Here is a 21,422-nt window from a genome sequence, read left to right as displayed (position 1 = left end):
TCCTGTCGGTTGCTTTGCTTGGTGCCTGTCTGTGTCATATCAACCCCATCCCCCCAGTAAACCCCCATCCGCCACTAGAATTTCACTCCATGAGACCAGGGACCCCAATGGCCCTATTCCCAGGTGTGTTCTCAGTGCCAAAAATAGAGCCCCACCCACACTAGTTGCTCAGTAAATATTTGTTGAGTGAATGAATGAATAGATCAGTGAACTAATGGTTCTTGGGCAGGTGTGTTTTTTTTCTTTTTTAACTTCTCTGAGCCTCTAGTTTCTCATCAGTAAAAGGGAGATTGTTCTATAGTCTCCAGTCTCTTGTGGGGATAAAAGAGATGATTTTATATTTGCACGTGGCCTGCAGTTTCTTTCCGTCCCCTTCCAAGCCTTCAGGTGCTCTCTGGGCAGTTCTGTAGACAGAGCGGAGAGTCCCCCTGCCCACCTGGAGATTCCAGAGCTCCAGGCTTCACGTGTGTTGTAGGTTCCTGCCTGCGTTAGACCGTCAGCATCACCCTTCCTGGCCCTGCCTTAGAAAAGGCTCGTGGAAGGCCGGCGTTTGCTGAGTAGATAAGTGCTGATGATAGTGAGAGGCTCCTATGCCTGGTTCTCCAGTCGGTTCACCTATTTGGACTTCACAGTTTCTTTGGGTGACACCTAGGCCTTCCTGCGTGATGGCAAGAAGGTCCAGTGTATTTGGGGCTGAACATGATCAAAGTTTGAGTGAGACTCGCGACAACTCCCCAAGAGAACATTGGTCTACTCTGCTTGTCAGCCATAAAGAGGCTCACACTACAAATGGGAGAATAAAGGAGTTATTTAAAAATGCAGGTGCCCAACTTGAAATCCTTCAAGTTAGCGTGGAGCTGGTGTCTGGTATTTCAGAGGTGGGAACGCTGTCCTCGCTGTGTTTTCAGAACAGTTCAGTGTCTCTGAGTTTCAGTTTTCCCACCTGAGAAATGAGAGGGGTAGGAAGACTCCCCGCAATCTCTTCTAGTTCTGACATTTTCACATGGTATGAGGGCAGTGGAGAGGGTAATAAAAATAGTTACCACTTACTAATCCTCACAGCATGAGGTAGGTACTGTCAGAGATGCATTGTGTTTAGATCTGGAAACTACTTTCTCAAACACACACAGATGTGCACATATGCATGCACATGGATACACACACATGCACACACATGCACGTGGATATGCACACATACACACATGCACCTGGATGCACACATGCACGTGGATATGCACACATACACACATGCACATGGATACACACATGCACATATGTGCACGTGGATATGCACACATACACATGCACATGGATACACACGCACACACCTGCACATGGATATGCACACGTGCACACACATGCACATGGACACACATGCATACACATGCATGTGGATATGCACACATACACACATGCACCTCAAATTCATACAAGGGTAGATAAGACAGGACCTAGATGAAGGGAGGTCAAAGAGGGGAAAATCTAGAACAGTCATCTCCAATTCCTTACCATTTATTCTGTAAACATCCTGCCCACCTTATAAAACCATCACTGGATCTCACGTGGTCCATGTTTCCTGACTTCAGGCTGTGATCTAAAACATGTTTCTCAAGCTGTGAAGTTTATGTAGACGCGGGGCTGAGGATTCATGCTTTGCAAAGAGATGAAGTACACTTTCAGCCCCTCTCTGCTGAGACTTTGAGTGTCAGGAAACACAGGGAGGAGGGACCCAGAGGGAGTGAAGAGAGAGGAAACTGACCTTTGAACCCACTAGTGCAGGAGACCCTGAAACTCACAGGGCACCATGAATATTCCGAAGCACAGACAATTCAGGAACAGAAAGGGCCAAGTGATTGCTTCATAGGTGTCTCTTCTTTAGAGACTTGTTTATTTGTTTGTTTCTTAAAATTTCCATTTCCCTCCTGAAGAAGAAAGCTTGTGGCATTTCGACTTCCCTTGGAAGCCTCCATCAGCTTGTCCTGCTGGCCCGTGATGCATTTGGGATGCCCCAGTGCGCCCAGTGCGGCTGCTGTAACAACTGTAGGGCATGGATCAGGAAGTTTCCTACCTCAGGTGGACCATTGCTCAGGTCAGGGGAAAATGCCTCCAAGTGGCCGTGACAGGATTACACAGGGGTTGCCTAGCTCACTGGACTTCGGGCTCCAAGTCTCCAGGCCAGGTTATCTACATTGATACAACCACCCATCACCACCTGCTACACCCAATAGCAGTAATACTTTCACAGCACTCCTCCCTATGTGCCAGGCACTCTTCTCATTAATCCTTACAGCAACCCTCCGAGTTGAATATAATTCCCATTGTACAGATGAGGAAACTGAGGCACAGAGAGGTCAATAACTTGTCCAAAACCAGAGTGCTGGAGAGTGATAGAGCCAGGCATGATCCGGGGAACTCTGGTTCTCCCCAGACTACCCTGCACTGCCTTTCAGTTGCAAGATATTCTGACTGTACCCCCAGGAAGAAGTATGAGCTCATGTTGAGTCTCCTCAGATACCACATGGTTGGACAGATAGCAGTCATAACGCTCACCCTTCATTTTTCCATTTCCTATGTTTTCTAAGCAGAGGAGTATTAGAAGGTATTGGGAGGAGACACATCGGGAGTTGGGGTTTAGGGGTGTTGGGAGCATTGGAAAGAGGGCTGACAATCGGAGCAATGACATCGGAGCCTGTGATTCTCTCCCCCTTCCTGAAGGGGACAGACTAGATCCCGGAGGGTCAAAGTGGCTGCTCCAGGTCACAGGGCGGGTAAGCTTCAGGGTCATCCCTCATCCCAGCCCGACCTGACCGTAACCCCAAGTGTTTCACCACCAGGGCACGCTGCCTGGGTTTCCCTGGCAATTAGGGAAACTGGTGTTTGGATTTCACACACGCCTCTCGGAGAGAAGGAGGCATCACAGTTTCATAGACCTTTCCCCCAAAGGGACTTTAAGACCCCTACAAGCCTCCACCCCCAAAGTCAAGGGCCCGGTGTTGCTCCAGGCACGGTGGGTCGGTGGGTCGGAAACACGAAATGTTACCCTGTGTCTCAGATGCCAAAACCTATTTACTGAAGTGCTTTCTTTTTTCTTTTTCTAGAACAGAGCCCAGCTAAAAGCCCTTTTCACCATAACAACAGAAGAAAAGATAACGGTAGGAGAAAATCTTTGACCTGGACACCCGCTCTATGCCCCCAGTGTGTCTTTTTATGCCTTTGGTGTGTGGTCTCTTGCTGTCCTCAGAGCCAAGGGTAGGGGCCTGCCGCTGGCCTTAGCCTCCCAGACACGAGCCAAGGCTGGGGGCTCTGTGCAGTCTGGGGTCCCCCAGTGGGGCCTGAGGCTGTCTGGTTAGTTTCCTGGATGACCCTTTCATCTGGGCAAGACGGGTCGGTCACTGCCTGGGCAGGCTGGGGCTCCACCCACCCATCAGCCGGCTGGTACCCGCCCTGCAGTGTTCACCCCACGGCTAGTGAGTGGTCATGTTTTGTCTTCCCAGAGCTGCCCAGGGCCCCGCAGGCCTGCTTCTGCCGTTCACCATTAACATTCCTCCATTTTTGTTCATCATTCAGTCACCCACAGCTCATGCATTCACTCATTCACATGTTCATCAAGTATTTATTCACCATATAACCACGCTCCACATTTCTTAAGCACCTACTAGGTGCCAGGCATCCTAAGCAGTCTTCATTTGCTGAATTGTGACATCTTCACCATAAGGTGAGGGGATAGATTGTATTTTAAATCACCTCCATTTCATAGATGGAGAAACTGAGGCACACTTAGGTCAAGTCATTTGCCCAAGATCACATGGCTAGAGTGTCAGGGTTCCTAAGACCACTCCCAGGTGCAGTGATTCCCTAGGAGGGCTCACAGGACCGCACACATAGTCGTACTCAGGCTGATTTATGACAGAGAAAGGACGCAAAGCAGAATCAGCAAAGGGAACAGGGACTCAGGGTGAGGTCTGGAGGACGCCAGGTGCAGGCTTCCAGGGTCCTCTCCCGGTGGAGACATGTAGGACACGCTTAATTCCTCTGGCATCAAGTTGTGACAGCACATGTGAAGTGCTGTCCACCAGGGAAGCTCATTCGAGACCCAGTGCCAGGGTTTGTACTGGGAGCTGGGCACGGGGCACCCTCTGCCTGGAACCTCCCAGGAGGACAGCATGTGTTCAGTGTACACCACATCCTTTGCCCAACAGTTTAGGCCCTGTGAGCCCCTCTTATCAGGAGATGGTGGGAACCCTCTGAAACCTGAGTTCCCAGACACCAGCCAAGGCCCAGCGCCTTGAGCAGGCCTCCCAGAGGATGGAAGTCTCAGGCCGGCTGTGTGAACGCCATTCTGCACAGGTAGTGTTAGAACAAGATATGAACCCAGGCCCTTTGGCTCCAGAGCCCTGCTGCTGGGCAGTGGGCCTCACTGCCTCCTAGTGAGCCGAATGCCTGCACAGACGAGGCCGGCACAAAACCCGAGTCAGGCACACAGGTGCAGACAGTTCTCCTGGCTGGTCTGTGAGCTCCTGCCGGGCGGCACCATGTCTGATTCCTTCTTGCGTCCTGCACGGTGCCTTACATTGTGGGTGGCACTCAACAGGTAAATATCCCGTGATTGAGCTGATTGTCATCAATGCTGCGTGATTGCAGTAAAGGTCAGAGAACATTCATTTAATCAGTATTTATGAGCCCTTCCTCCGTGGCCCAGACCTTCTCACGTGGATGGAGACGAGCCGTACCCAGGTCTTCAGGGCTGTCTCCAGCTCATTGCCTTCAGGAGAAGCAGGAATAGGTGGCCCCCCTGGGCTGCAGACCCATGGGTGCAAGGCTTGGCAGTGGAGCAGTGGGTTGGATTTCAGCCCCACTGGCCCCTGGGCCAGGTGACCTCTGCCTGTGGACCATGTTCAAGGAGGTCATTATCGAGTGGGGAGATGAGACATATGCAGGTGATGGCCCTAGAGTGTTGTGGGAACAACGGGCTCTTGCACCAGAGGCCTGGACTTGTATCCCTGTTTTTCCACTGATTGTATGTGACCTTGGGCACATTACTTACTTCCCTGGACCTCAGTATCCTGGCTGTAAAATGAGAATAATAATAGTACCCGCTTCGTAGGGTGGTCATCAAAGTAAACAGATTGATGCAGGCAAAGCGCTCGGCACAGTGCCTTGCACTCTGTAAGTGCTCAATAAACATCATCCGTATTATTACACATGGAAATAACACTGCTGTGCAAGTGTTCTGTGTTAATTGTGAAAAGAATGTTAGGTATCAGGGTCTCAAGCTTAAATTCCCACGAGGGCCATGCCGGTACTGTAAGTGTGTGAGTCAGGCCCACGCAAGATTCTAGGGCGCAGTGGAGTCTGAGGCAGCCTGGAGATTCCAATCGCCCATCACCCACCATCCCTCCCCCACACTGAGACATTAAACAAGGACAAAAAGCCAAACAAACCATGTACATCAGCTGTGACAACTTGTGAGGTTGTGACCCAACATACAGATCATAGGTGCTGGGGGTACTGACAAGGGAGAAAGGGTGGGCTGGGCGGGCTGGGTGGATGGCAGGCCTCTTGGAGGAGGTAAGAATTCACTTGGATCTTAAAGGAAGGAGTTAATTAAGGGTGGAGGAGAGGTTTCTAAAATATGTATCTGAAGATCTGACGTCAAGGTTAAGCCTGTTTGACTGTAGGTTGGACGTGAACCAAGGTTTACTGGGCTCGAGCACAGTGCCTGGCACCTTTTAGGTATACGTAAGGAGGAGGCTCGGCCCTTGCCAGCTGCAGCGTGTGTTCTAGCACAGTTGACTTGGGCACCTGCAAAGATAACGTCGTTATACTAGGAAAGTGTGACCGTGATGGATAGGAGGAGCTCAGCAGCGAGGTATAAGCTCCTCTGACATTTTTCTCAAGCAGTTAAAAGATACAAAGCAAAGACATTGAGTAACCCATTGTGTAAACTGGGAACTGCAACACTTGGAAGAGAGGCCATCACCTCCTTAATTTCTTATTAATTTCCTGAGGGTGAAACTGATATATGTCAACTAAGACCCCAAGAAGTCTTCTTACCCTTTCTGCCTCCTGGATGAATAGAGAGGGAAAGAATCACTCCACCCTGTGCTGGACATTGAGTGCAGGTGTTCTTTTTTAAAAAATTTTATTGAAGTATAGTTGATTTACAATGTTGTGTTAATTTCTGCTGTACAGCAGAGTGACTCAGTTATATATATACTTTTTCGTATTCTTTTCCATTGTAGTTTATCACAGGATATTGAGTATAGTTTCCAGTGCTATACAGTAGGACCTTGTTTATCCTATGGATAGTAGTTGAGTGGAGGTGTTCTGATTGAGCTGGACTTCACTCCAGCTTCTCATAGTGAAGCTGGGCACCCTGCCAGGCACCAGAAGAACAGGTCACCATATTTCACTGCAAGGATCTGAATCTAATCAAGAGAGGGACATTTAAACCAATTGTTATGTCACCCAAATTCATTTGGAGTATAATTCGAATAATAACAATAATAGTGGAATTTGGGGGAGGAATGTGATCAAATCAATCAAGTTTCACCTGGAAATATAAATTTACAAAGCTAGATGAGAAAATTTTGAAATGAAGAGTAACAAAGGAGGATTTGCCCTAGCAGATATAAAAAATTAGAAAGCTATATTAATGCTGTATTCAGGTCCTGCAAAAAAAGTCAGACCAGTGGAACAAAATAGAATATCTACACATATGTGTACATGATAAAATGATATTTCAAATCAACGGGAAGAGAATGTCTCATTCATAAATTTGGGGGGCAACTGACTGGATCTTTTGGAAGAAAAATGAAGGTGAATTCCCTCAACAGATTTAAATCTAAATGGATAAAACAATTTGTAAAAAGTAAATATTGGTTAATATGCTATGAAAAAAACCATGGGGGAAAACCATGGGTCTGAGTACACAAAATAGTTGAAAACTTTACATTTGAAAACAGTATTAAGAAAGGTAAGGGGTAAACTTGGGAAAATATTTGTAGCATACATTAAAAAGGATTAATGTCTTTATAATACATTATAAAGAGCTCCTATTCATTAATAAGATAAAGAATGCCTCAGTAGATAGCTATGTACGATATGAGAATTTCTCAAATACAAAGATTTACAATGTGTGCCCTTGGTCACAGTGGAGGGAACGTGTAACTCCATTGGCAAAATCATGTGGCTTTGGGTGTAACTCAGAGGGCTGGAAGCATGCAGTCGCATATCATCACGTCTGCCTTCTCTGGGTCACTTCTTCTTTGGATGACTTACCAGCCTTCTCCCTGTTCAGTCCTGCTGCCCTCCAGCCCATCATCCTGAAACACCAGCCTGCTCACCTTCTATTCTGGAGGGGCTCCCCATTGCCTGCTGGATAAAGCCCAATTCCCTTACGTTAGGATTCAGGCTCCACCAGGAAAGGTGACCTCTGCTATCTCCCTGTGCCGTGGGGTTCCTGTGTTTTCCACATCACTCTGGTTTTACACATGCTGATCTTTTCCTTCCTGTCCTCTGGCAGCTCGTAAACATCCTGCAGGACCCTGACCAACTTTCTCCACCTCTGTGATTCCTTCACATCCCCCAAGCAGGCTGGTGGCACCCCTTGCTGGGATCCAGTGGCATTGGGACATCTGATAAACCTTGTCACTCTGTGACATTGAGATTATTCCCCTGGTTGGCACTTAATACATTTTTGTTGACATCAGAATAGAATTTTTGCCCAGGGGGAGACTTTAAAGATTATCTAGTTTTACTTCCTCATTTAAGAGTAAAAAAAAACTCAGGTCCTGAGAGGCTCTGGGAACTGGCCAAGGTCCTGAAGCTTGATACAACATTGAGGAATGGAATCATGCTGTGCAGTTTGTTCTGTAGTCCAAGCCTTATTCACTGGATTGTAACTTACAGACCTCTATTAGTGAGTGTGATTGTCTCTGTTTGTGGTTACCTTCAAGCTCTTGCTCTTGCCAGAGTTATCAGAGTCTCTGCCCTCAGAGCTGCCTGTCAAGGGCTGTGGGACAAGGGTCAGCAAGTCACTGACTCCTCTGCTTCTTCAAGCAGTTGAAGGATTTCAACTAAATTACTCCTAAAATGTCTTTCAGATAAATCATTCTGTATGCTCTCCCCTTCAAACTTTTCCTGGTTTGGGGAGGGGGTGGGATTTAATATACGTCTATTGTGGACACTTTAAACAAACAACCCCTCCACACACACACACACACACACACACACACACAGACACAAGGAGAAAGTTAGAAGAATAAGATAACATTTCTTCATATCCCCACCACCAGAGATAACCGTTGCTAGCATGGTAGTTTCTTGCCTTCTGCAAGTCTATAAATATATTTATTACATAATTGAAGTCAAATTGTATAAACAATTTTTCCTCATGCTCTTGTAACTTGTTATTGGATTTTAAGCATTTAAAGCATTTCTTTTGAAAGTCTTTTTTTGTCTGGCATTGCTCTTCATAAATGCAGTGGTGGAACTCATCAAAGGAATCTGCTACCAGCTAATATGTGATTAAAGTGGTGGTAATAACGGATCCTTTTCCAGAGACAAGAAGGAAAGTTAGTGCGGGCTCTGGGGATAAGACAGCTGGGGTCACTGAGCCACCTCTTTTCCTTTATTCTTAGATAATGAAGTTTAAGGTAGATAGGCTCTTTGAAATTCTGTACTTACAATGATTATCAGTGGAATTTGTCTGCAAGATTTTTGCCCTCATTTTACAGATGGGGAAACTGCAGCTTAGGGAGGGAAAGGCTCAGGGTCCCACAGTGTGGTAGGGGAGGAGCTGAGAGTTGAACCCCCAACGAGGGCCCAAGTCCATGGTCTTTACGAGTATGTTCTGCTTCCCATAGCATTGTTTCCGGTCCTCATCATTTCTCCATTGGCTGAGTCACCCAGGTTCACCCTCCTCCAGGCTGAAGTCACACAGCATATGGATTTCTCTTTCTAAAATACTGATATGACCATGTTACTTCCTGGCTTAAAACCCTGCAGGGAGCCCCCTAAGCCCGTAGGATGATGTCGCAAGTCCCTAACCTTCTCTTGAAGGCCCTCTGGGACCTGGGCTGTGTCTCTTGCATCTGCAACCTGCTCATGTTGTTCCCTCTGCCTGGATCACCCTCCTCCTGGCCTGGCTCATTGTCCTCTCCCCACGGGTCACCTCTTGGAAGGTCTTCTTTGTCCTTTGAGCTGGGTTTGGGGCTGCCCCTCTTCCCCCCTTGCCCTAGTCACACATGTCGCCCCAGCCTGCGTGCCTGGCCATTCCTCTATAGGATGCTGAGCTCCTCGGAGCAGGGCCTGGGTCTCTTTCCTCCTTGTCTTTCCTTGTCAAGAAAGGTTACCACCACATCTAAACATTGAGTCAAACCTGGCAGTAATTTTGAGCTTGATTTTTGCACCCATGAAGTGTGAATTCTGTATTTAAAGCATTGTTCTAAAGATTAAAAAGGAATTACTTGGCCTCTGATGAAAGTTCAATAAAGATGTTGATAGTTAAGCGTAGTTTTGAAGGGAAGGCTTTTGGCCAGAGACTCAGGAATTCTAAAATTCTGCCCTGCTAGTCACTTACCCCAGAAGGGTGAGCTGTCTACTCAGAGGGGGAATCAGAATGTTCACAGCGGCACAAGCCCCTGATGACTCAGTGCAGGGCTCCTGGTAAAAGGCCAGGCTGGAGCCTGAGCCCTGGAGAGGCAGCTGCGATCTGAAGACTACTAGCCTAGACCATGGGGTGTGAATCCTGGGTCTGTTACTTGTTAGCTCTGTGACCTTGGGCCATTTATTTAACTTATTTATACTTTGGCATTGTAATCTGTAAAATATGGGTTAAAATTGTGCCCACCTTATACTATTGCCATGGGGAGTGAATGGATAAAGCATGTAAAGCACTTGGAACTATCCTTCGCACTCAGTATCTGCTCAATACACATTAGCTGTAATGATGGTGGTGATGATGGTGATAATGATGGTACTGATGGTGATGATGGTGATGTTATGGTGAGGATGATGATGGTGATGTTACGGTAAGGACGATGGTGATGATGATGGTGATGGTGGTGATGGTGATGTTGATGGTGATGATGATAATGATGATGATGGTGGTAATATGAGTGATTATGGGGATTTTCCTTCCCATAAAGCTAAATCTTGAGATTCAGTCTTCTTTGGCCATTTGTATGGAGGAGGGAAGTTGAAGAGTAGAGGCGTTGTGGACAGGTCAGGGGATCAGGACCTAGCTTAAGTTAGTAACATAGATAAATGAAGAAGGTTGAAAAGAAGAAAGTGGGACTTGTGAGTGGGCTTGCCCCAAGGAGGTAGTCTTTACCTACGTTTGCTTATCACCTGGTGTTGGAAAGTAGGAATTGCAGGAGAGAAGGGGAGAAAGGTGGTGTGATCCGCAGAGCTGGCCTGGCTTTGTCCTCTTCCTAAATACAGGAGTTCATTCCTGCAGCCGTGTTGCTGAATGAAGCTCCTGCTCCCCACACTGCCTCGACTCTTCAAATTCTCTTGGCCACGTGACTGATCAAAAGAGGGCAAGATCTCAAGGTGGAGATTCAGAGAAGGTGGAGGTGGGAAGAGGAGGAGTGAGGTGGCTTGTCTTGGCTGTTCTACTTCCTGAAGCAGGAAAGGGAGGAAGGGAGGGAGACTTTGAGAGAATGAGTTAGTTTTGTTCCTGCTTTTTTTAGTACATTGACGCTGCCTGCCTGTAATTCTGTCCCAATATCTGTTTCTGGTTCTCATCCATCAGATAAGTAACTTCTACCACGGTGTGGGAGGTTGAGACTAAAAATGTGTTTAGAAAACCCCACAGCCCCCTGGATGGTAAGTAGTATAATGTACCGGGGAGAACACAGACTTTGGAATTAAGCAGAGCTAGCTCTGTCCCTCTTTAGCTATGGACTTTGATTAACTATCTGATCTCTTTGCATCTCCATTTATCTATCAGTGGAATGGGAATAATACATCCCCTGCAGGATTGCTGAAGACTGAATGAGATAAAGCAATACCACACTTTCTCAGTTTCCTAGGGCTGCCACAACAAATTATGACAAAGCTTAGAACAACAGAAGTTTATCCTCTCACCATTCTGGAGGCTCGAAGACTGAAATCAAGGTGTCGGCGGGGTCATGCTCCCTTTGAAGACTCTAGGGAAGAATCCTTCCTTGCTTCTTCCCAGCTTCAGGTGGCTCCGGGAAATGCTTCCTTGGTTGTAGCTACATCACTCCAATCTCTGCCTCCATGGTCACGTAGTCTTTTCTCTGTGTGTGTCTGTCTCCAAATCTCCCTCTCCTTATAAGGATACAGTCACTGGATTTAGGACCCACCCTAATCCAGTATGACCTCATCTTAACCTGACTATGTCTGCAAAGACCTTATTTCCAAATGAGGTCATATGCATAGGTACTGAGGGTTAAGATTTCAGCATAGCTTTTTGGAAGACACAGTTCAACCCCCTACATGGACCTAGCCCAGGGAGTGGCATATTGTAGGTGATCAAAAGTCATTCATTCCCTTACCTCTCCATTCTTCTCCCTAAAGCTGTAAAATTAAAAGTGTTTGCCTTCTGTCAATAGCAAACTTTGAAAACAAATCGCTGATCTATAGCCTTTTGTTCTCTTTAGACACATGTTTTGTCTCCTTTCCATCAATATTTTAATGTAACCTGTTTGCACTGCTTTTCATAGTTACCCAGCTTATTGATTTTCTTCTTATCTGATAGGTACACAAATCAGAGCTTAGAAGGCTATTTCCAGTGCAAATGGAGAACTTGCATTTCAATTTGGTGCTAATCAAAATGTAAGATTTAGAATCAGGATGTTTGAGTCTGAAAACAGAATTGGTTTCCTGACCACCTCTGATAACAGCTTCTATGGACAGAGGCTGATTCATCATAGGCGAGTCATACGTGGCAACACACTTTGATTCAGGTTCCAGTAATTGTCTGGACCAAAGCTCCTTTTCCCGACCTAACTTGGCTTTGACTGTTTGGAAGGTCAGGTTGGCCTTGTTGGTCTGTCAGAAAAATTTAACCTTAACTACAGTGTGCATTGTGACCACAGTAATGAGGAATGGGTTAGTTGTCTTCCAGCTCCTATATAATGCGTTAAATGTTCCCATAATCTGCAACCACTTTTTTACTGAAGTATAGTTGATTTACAATGTTGCATAAGTTTCAGGTGTACAGAAAAGTGATTCAGTTATACATATATATATTCTTTTTCATATTCTTTTCCCTTGTAAGTTATTAAAAAATATTGAGTATAGTTCCCTGTGCTATACAGTAGGATCTTGTTGGTTATTTTACATATAGTAGTGTATATATGTTAATCCCAAACTCCTAATTTATCCCTCTCCCCCACCTTTCTGCTTTGGTAACCATGAGTTTGTTTTCTATGTCTGTGGATTTATTTCTATTTTGTATATAAGTTCATTTATATCATTTTTTTAGATTCCACATATAAGTGATATCTTATGATATTTGTCTTTCTGTCTGGTTTAATTCACTTAGTATGATCATCTCTAGGTCCATCCATGTTGCTGCAAATGGCATTATTTCATTCTTTTTTATGGCTGAGTAATATTCCATTGTATATATGTACCACATCTTCTTTATCCATTCATCTGTTGATGGACATTTAGGTTGCTTCCCTGTCTTGACTATTATAAATAGAGCTGCAATGAACATTGGGGTCTGCAACCATTTTGAATTAAACTTGTCACAAGTTGGCTTCTCTGGAAGCAGATGCCAAGACAGAATTGGGGTATAACATGGTAACCAGCATGCAGAAGAGTTGACATAGCTGGCCTGAGACTGCTATCCTTAGAAAGCCCTACTTACAAGGTTAGCTCTTGGCTGGCATCTGGGAACTTGGATTTCAGGACGATTCTCACCATTTACTGAACTATGGGTGACTCACCCACCTAAACTGTTTTTATAAAGAATATATTTTATGTTGAACACCTCATTTCCTTCTGGAGTCTGGGATTTTGGTACATGCCAGGCAGAGGATGCCTAAGTGACTAGTCCTGAATAAAAACCCTGGGTACCGAGTCTCAAATGAGCTTCACTGTTGGACAGCGTTTATGCTCATTGCTGGAGGAATTAAGCATGCCCTTTGTAGCTCCGCTGGGAGAGGACCTTAGAAGCTTGCTCCTGGTTTCCGCGGACTTTGCCCCACATGCCTTTTCCTTTTGCTGAGTTTTCTTTGTATCCTTTCACTGTAATGATAGCTGTGAGGATGATTATATGCTGAGTCCTTTGTGATTATATATGAGTCTTTGTGAATCATCTAACCTGGGGGTGGTCGTGTGGTTCCCCCAACACAATCAGATCACCTGTGAAGGGGAGGAGGAGGAAGCAGGTTTGGGCAGAGGAAGAAGTCAAGTGTGATCTAGGCTGACAAAGCTTCACCTGGCAGAGAGCTGTGGGGCAAGTGTTGTCACCTGTCTGAGCATCCCTCATCAGGCTAAATGGCTGGCCATTATGCCTCTGCCTTGTTCTGTTACCAGATGTCGTCATGACCTAAGTGAGGTGGCTCTCTGCAGCTGATCTAGACCATGAAGTGGGAGGTCTACTGACCACACTGCCCGTAGCTGGACACCTAGTCCTTCCTTGAAGGGAGATCTGGGTGATGCATCTCCTTGTCTACCAAACTTACCTTTAGAACTCATTATTATCATTTTTTGTCTCCTGATTATACAAGTAATACATGCCCATTATAGAAAACACAGAAACATAAAGAGAAAATTCATGAAGTAATTACGCTCAACAAAATTCTGGAATATTTTCTTCATAGGTTCCATATGTATATGGGTGTATATATATTATTTTTATTTTAATGTAATTGGGATTTTTGTGTATATACAGCTTTGTGTCTTCTTTTAAAATGTTATACTAGGATATGGACATTTTTTATATTACTAAAAATTCAGCACACAAAAGTCAGTTGCTTTTATATACATACACAATGAACAATCCAAAAAGGAAATTAAGAAAACAATTTAATTTACAGTAGCATCAAAAAGAATAAAATACTTAGGAATAAGCTTAACCAAGAGGTGAAAGACTTGTACACTGAAAGCTACAAAACATTGCTGAGAGAAAATTAAAGAAAACCAGTAAGTGGAAAATTAAATTATCCCTTGTCCATAGACTGGAAGACTTCATATTGTTATGATCTACAGAGGCAGTGCAATCTCTGTCAAAATTCCAATGGCATTTTTTTGTAGAAATAGAAATCCTAAAATTCATATGAAATCTCAAAGGAACCCAAATAGCCAGGACAATCTTGGAAAAGAACAAAGTTAGAAGTCTCACACTTCCTGATTTCAAAACTTATTACAGAGCTGCAATAATCAAAGCAGTGTGGTAATGTCATGAAGACAGACATACAGACCAATGAAAAGAATAGAGAGCCCAGGAAAAAAACCCCTCACATCTATAATAAAATGATTTTCAACAAGAGTGCCAAGACTATTCAATGGGGAAAGGATAGTCATTTCAATAAATGATGTTTGGGAAACTGGATATCCACCTGCAAAAAAATAAAGTTGGACCCCTACCTTATACCATGTATACCAAAAATTAACTCATAGAGCATCAAAGACATAAATGTAAGACCTAAAACTATAAAGCTCTTAGAAGCAAACATGTGGGAAAGCTTCATAACATTACATTTGGCAGTGATTTCTTGGATATGACCCAAGAGCACAGGTAACAAAAGAAAAAAACCAGATAAATTGGACTACATCAAAATTAACAACATCTGTGCACCAAAGGACACAATCAACAGAGTGAAGGGCAGCTCACAGAATGGGGGAAAATATTTGCAAATCATTTATCTGATAAAAGGTTAATATCTATACCACATAAAGAAATCCTACGTCTTAGTCTGGGCTGCTATAACAAAGTATCATAGACTGAATGGCTTATACAACCCACATTTATTTGTCACAGTCCTTTAGGCTGGAAGTCCAAGGTCAAAGTAGATATGCCAGTAGATATGGTATCTGGTGAGAACCCATCTCCTGGTTTGTAGATGGCCATCTTCTCATTGAATCCCCCTTTGGCAGAGAGCAGAAAGAGCTCTGGTCCGTTTGTCTCTTTATAAGGACACCATTTACCTCCCAAAGGCCCCATCTCCTAATACCATCACGAGGGTGGTTAGAATTTCAACATATGAATTTTGGGAATACACACAAACATTCAGTCCCTAATGTCCTACAACTCAGTAACAATAAAAACCAAACAACCAGATTAAAAAATTGGCAAGGGACTTGAATAGACATTTCTCCAAAGAAGATATACAAATGGCCAGTGAACACATGAAAATATGCTCACCATCACTCGTCATTAGGGGAATGCAAATCACCTCACGCCTGTTAATGTGTTTTTTTATTTAAAAAAACAGAAAATAACAAGTGTTGACAAGAATGTGGAAAAATTGGAACCCTTGTGCACTGTTGATGGGAATAAAAATGTGCAGCCTTTATGGAAGACAGTATGGTCATTCCTTAAAAAATTAAAAGTAGAATTATCATATGATCCAGCAATTCCACATCTGGGTATATCCCCAAAAGAATTGAAAGCAGGGTGTTGAAAAGATTGGTATACTCATGTTTATAGCAGCATTATTCACAAGAGCTAAAAGATGGAAACAACCCAAGTGTCTATCAATGGGTGAGTGGATAAACAGATGTGGTGTATTCATACAATGGAATATTAGCCTGAAAAAGAAAGGAAATTCTGACATATGCTACAACATAGATGAAGCTTGAGGGTATTATGCTAAGTGAAATAAGCCACTCATAAAAAGACAAATACTGTATGATTCTACTAATATGAAGCTCCTAGAGTAATCATATTCATAGAGACAGAAAGTAGAATGGTGGTCACCAGGGGCTGGGGAAGGAGGGAATGGGGAGTTGTTTAATGGGTACAGTGTTTTAGTTTTGCAAAATGAAAAAGTTCTGGAGGTGGATGGTGGAGATGGTTGTACAGCGTGGTTGTACTTAACACAACTGTACACTTGAAAATGATTAAAATGGTAAATGTTATGTAATGTGTATTTTACTCCATTTAAAAAAATCATTCAAAATCTCCTTTTAAATGGTTAAACATTCAGAACTTAAAGCTCCTAGAAAGCAAGATCCTTCTAAGAGGTCATCAGGCACACTTATGCTAAAAGATAGTGGAGTGGCTCCTTCAGGATTCTGAGGGAAAAAGATTTTGGACCTTGAGTGATAGACTCAGCCAAGGTAACAATCAAACAAACACAAAGTAACAATATTTTAACACGTGAGAAATAAAAATATTTTCTAAACCAATTTACTTGAGAATACATAAATATGGAAAATACTCTATCAAACTGAAAAAAAAAAGATACAAGGAAGAGGGAGGAATGGAATCCAAAAAACAAGAAAGCAGTGAAGAGAGCTCTAATGACAGCAGTGCAGCAAGCCTAGAAAGTAGCCAGTCCTGAGTAGATCAGAATGTCAAAGACCTCTGGGAGTGATGATTTTAAGAAAAAAAAAAAAAGATGACTCCCTGCAACAGCTAATATCATTAAAGAAATGGGTGTATACCAGGAAGAAAAAAGAAAAGCAGTGAGAAACCCCAGGAAAAACAAAAAGTTACACAAGGAAGTATTGGTCCAAGTTGAAGCAAACTAAAACTATGGCATGATTTTGAAAATTGATAGTGTAAGAAAGGGCACTGCATTAAAAATATGTGGCTTTTAGGGGCTTATATTTAGTTATACAGGATTACATTCAATTACTTTATTATGCAGTGAATACATATGTCTAATCATAATAATGATATTGTCTTTAAAATTTTTTTACTTTTAGTTTTCAGAATTAACTTATAAACTACCACAAAGACTTAATTGTGGTTGTAGAATATACATACATACATGTATGTATAAAATAAACAAATTCTGGAGGGCAGAAGTGGTGAAAGGAGAGGTGGAAGCAAATATGGGGCACTTGTTTCACCATGTTTCTTCTTTCTTTCTTAGTAAGAACACAAGAAATATTCTCTAAATTTAATGGCATAAAAACTGTTTCCGTTTTTTAAAGTTAGACAAAGGTAGCTAACCGAATATAACCATTGAAATTGGGACAAAGTGTAGGGAGGGTTATTTGTAGGTAACAATCCTTCAAAATTTGGGGGTAAAAATTCGTGACCTAAATCCACATCTGTCATAGCAGGAATTCATAAATAATGTGTAATGTTGACATATCAAGAAATAAAGATGTATGCATAATTTTTAGAGTATTTAAGTTAACTAACCATTGTGGTTCACCAAACCATGGAAACTAAAACCAGTATCTATTGAAGATAGTTGCCTCTGGGAAGTGGGGTTAGAAGAGGATGCAGAAGGACACACAGGGTATTTGCTTCTCTTTTTAAACCCTTGGCTTCTGTTAAAAACCTTTTTTTCCCTGGCAGGCATGCATTATTCTGCTTCTCAAAACTTGTAAAATGACTGCATGATTGGCCATTATATGGATAGAATAACTCATAGAAGCTTAAAATATTTAACCATTCTTTGTGTTGTGGAGCATTTAGGATACCTCCACATTTGTGTTATTTTATATGTTCTTAAAAACAGCCTTATATATATAAATAAATCTTCATGCATATTTCTGGATGAAACCAACCTGTGTATAAGCTTTTATGCCTATTTTTGAATTATTTCCTGAGGAGTGAATCCTGGATATGAAATCACTAGGTTAAAGGGGTGAACATTTTAAAGCCCCTTGTTATGGACACAGACATTTTTTCCCTTTCATTTTTGAGTATAGACATTTTGGTGAGAGCACTCCAAAAGATGAAAGTACCATAAAAATCTTAGTCTCTTTTAGTCCAGGCCTGTTTTCGAGGTGACCTTCTGAAGAAATGACTGGGTAACGGTCACCACATAGCATCTCCCTTTCTGTACCAGTGGAGTTGCCTTGGGTCACCCAACCCACAAAGGAAGGCAGGGCCAGAATCACTCACATTTAGTCAGTGAGTGCCATGGGTTAGGCCCTCTTCTAGTGACTTCATTGGACTTTGTTCATGTCTCGTGTTTAATCCTTTGGAAGACTCTTGTCTCTGTCTTACAAGGGAAGAGCAAAGGCAAGAAGAGATGAAGTGATTTGCCCCAATGCCACACAGCCAGTAAGTAGCAGAGATGGGTCCCACACCCAGTGGTCTGAGTCTAGAGCCCAAGCTTCACTCTCTGTGCTGTTACAGGCCCTTATCTGTGAGAAGCAAGTAGGCTGGGTCAGCCCCGGTCAGTGTCCACAGGAAGAGTGTAATCACACAAGGGGAGAAAGCATCAGCATCTTATTAGCTTCTAGCATATGGCCTGGTACACAGGGGACACCCGGTACCTATTTGTCGACTAAATAGATGAGCCAAACTTTGCACCAAGCTCCTCTGCATTATTATTTTGTTTAATCTTCATGCTGTGAGGTATTTTTATCCCCATGTTACATATGAGAGAACTGAGGTTTCCAGAGGTCAAGTCACTTGCCCAAAGTATAGAGCTGTTTCGATAGAGGAGGCATTGTAATTCAGGCCTGTAGGATTTTTTTTTTTTTTGGCTGTGTTGGGTCTACGTTGCTGCATGTGGGCTTTCTCTAGTTGCAGCGAGCAGGGGCTACTCTTCATTGCGGTGGCTTCTCTCTTGTTGCGGAGCATGGGCTCTAGGCTGCTGGCTTCAGTCGTTGTGGCACGTGGGCTCAGTAGTTGTGGCTTGCGGGCTCTAGAGCGCAGGCTCAGTAGCTGTGGCGCACAGGCTTAGTTGCTCTGCGGCATGTGGGATCTTCCCGGACCGGAGATTGAACCTGTGTCCCCTGCATTGGCAGGCAGATTCCTATCCACTGCGCCACCAGGGAAGCCCCAGGCCTGTAGGATTTGAAACCAGAGCTGTTTTTATTTTGCTCAGAGTGTCTTTGGGAGAATTCAAGAAGTTAATTCTTGTGAAACCCTTAGCCTAGGGGTTCTCAAAGGGTGGTAGCTTCCCCTGGGAACTTGCTAGAAATGCCTCTTCTCGGTTCCTGCCCCAGGTCTAGTGACTCAGAATCCCTGAGGGAGGGGCTCAGCAATTTGTTTCCACAGACCCTGCAGGTGATTCTGATGTGAGCTCTGACGTAGGAGCACAGCCTTAGCCCCAAGCCTGCCCCATGCTGAGTGCTTAGGAAGATGGCAGCTGCTGCTGTCTTTGGCATCATGTTCTAGATCCCAAAGAAATGGTGGAAGGAGGGGAGGAATGTGGGGTGTCTAGAACTTACTGCTTCTCACAGTTGTTATTTGGTGCCAGCCACTTCCGGCCCATCAGTGGATTCACACTGGTCCCAGGATGTCGCTGACTGGAGCCCGGAGGAAGCCTTTGAGGAGGGAGAAGTACACTGGGCACATTAGATGAAGCTCACGTGAAGTCTCGAGCTCCCCCTGGCTGGTCATTTACTGGACTGCCTGGCAGCTGGCCTGCCTCCTGCTGTGTGATGCCTCCCCAGCCACGTGCATCCTCCAGAGCGATCCTGAAGTCCAGAGTGGGCTGCACCCCTAATGGGACGTGTTCCCAGGGTGGGGGGAGCGGACAGCTTTGAGGGAAGGTGAGGGCACCGTGGATTCTTCCTCTGCCCTCTGCAAAATTCTGCCCGACTCAAAACATTTCACAGGTCTTTAGTGCTGCCTTAGGTTTGTTACATATTTGATTTGAGAATTTAACATTCCTGAGCGCCTGTGATGTGCCAGGCTTGGGGTGGTTGGTCCTACTGTGTGCAAGCCTCCATGCTCAGCTCCTTGAAGTGCTTGCCCCATTTAACTTGGGCCCAGAGAGGTCCAGCAATGGTCTCAAGGCAACCAGCTAATAGGTGGCAGAGCTCGGTCTAAACCCGGGTCGGTTTCACTGACTCTGTGCTTGTTCTGCTTTAACGCAGTTGTAACTTGATTTGAAAGATGTAAAGTGTGGCCAGAAACAAATCTCTCTCTCTTATCCCCATAGGTTCTACCAAACCACGGCCTCCACGCAGCAGGGTTCTTCGTGGCCTTCATCCTCTCCCTGGTGCTGACCTGGGCTGTGCTTTTCTTCATGGTTCGATATCAGTGTTTGAAGGGAAGCGTGCTTACCAGACATCAGGTGGGACTCCACGTGCATCCTCTTCCTGGAGGGTAGTTGGTTGGTGGTAGATGTGAGGTTGAAGTTTACCCTTCAGTTCAGTCAGTCTCAACTCTGGATCGATGTCAGGACCCCCAGGGAACCGTGAGGCATGCTCATACCCAGGCCCTCCTGCACAGACTCCGACTGCTTTGTCCCGAGAGGCGTGCCCATCATTAGTAGTTTTTAAAAGCTCCCTGGATGATTCTAACAAACGACCAGGACTGGGAACCCCTGCGGTCTGACTGAAGAACTGAGCGCCCACCTGTATGGCCAGCTGTGCATTCATGCCACACCCTGACTCAGGTCCTGGTCTACACTTCCCTCTGAAAAGTCTTTGAAGACTTACTTTGTTTGTCCTCAGGGTGAAGCCCAACTTTGTTTGTCCCCAGGGTGAAGCCTAGATGCCTTAACATGGCTTATAAAGAAAGTCCCCTGTGGTCCAGCTTCACATCTCAGCTTCCGGCTCTACCCAATGACTGCTGAGGTCTCCGCACTCACCTGGATGCTTTTATAATCCTCTCTCCGCTGTTCAATGAGCAGAACTCTTGACGCATCCTTTAAGACTCACTCGGGCCTTGCCTCTCCTTGGAAGTCATCACTGACCACTTCCTGGCTAAGTTGGGGGCTCTCTCTCTGGGTCCCCGCACTAGCTTCTGGACCCCACCCAGCATTTATCCCCACCTGTGAACTCCTCAATCTCTGTTTTCCTGTCTTGGCCTGGGTTCCCACAGAAGCACATCCTGAGACTAGGATCCAAAGGCAAACAGTTTATATGGGAAGTGATCCCAGGAAGTAATGGTAGGGGGTGGGAAAGTGAGGCGGGAAGGGAAGGCAGTCAGTCAAGCTACCACTGTGGGCACCTGGGGCTTTATCCCACCCGGGATAAAGCCTGAGGGGAGAAGGAGCCGGGGTATTTAGCCATCAAATCCCATTGGTCATTGGTTGAGGACAGGGGGGTGAGCGGGCCAGGACAAAGGGTAACGTTATTTCCCTGGCATGGGCTCTGAAGGCCAGCAGGAGCCTTCAGGGGAGGAAGCGTAGGTGTTGGCTGGTGGATCTTGGGCTAAAAGGCACTGAACGGCAAGGGCGAGGGGACGTGGATGAAGCATGGATGCTGGCTGCTATAATCCCCATTGCCTGGTACAGAGCCTGGCGCTTAGAAGGCACTCACTAAACGTGTGAAGGAATGAATGAGCCCCCAGGCAGAGGATGGGCAGACAGAGGAAGGAAGGCAGGGCACCGTCCTAGGGTGAG

General features: G+C 44.8%; 1 protein-coding gene across 2 annotated transcripts in view; it reads left to right on the top strand.

Annotated features, from left to right (window-relative positions):
* Positions 1 to 21,422, top strand: part of EVC2 (EvC ciliary complex subunit 2) — a 143,864-nt gene that overhangs the window by 23,281 nt on the left and 99,161 nt on the right. For both annotated transcript variants that reach the window (XM_036852531.1, XM_036852532.1), the window contains exons 7-8: positions 3,099 to 3,152; positions 20,013 to 20,147. In XM_036852531.1, the coding sequence (XP_036708426.1) occupies positions 3,099 to 3,152; positions 20,013 to 20,147 (189 nt within the window). The remainder of the gene's footprint in view (positions 1 to 3,098; positions 3,153 to 20,012; positions 20,148 to 21,422) is intronic.

The sequence above is a fragment of the Balaenoptera musculus genome, chromosome 5, assembly GCF_009873245.2.
Source record: "Balaenoptera musculus isolate JJ_BM4_2016_0621 chromosome 5, mBalMus1.pri.v3, whole genome shotgun sequence".
Lineage (NCBI taxonomy): Eukaryota > Metazoa > Chordata > Mammalia > Artiodactyla > Balaenopteridae > Balaenoptera > Balaenoptera musculus.
The sequence above is the reverse complement of the archived record's forward strand: the minus strand, read 5'-3'. Positions and strand labels throughout refer to the sequence as shown.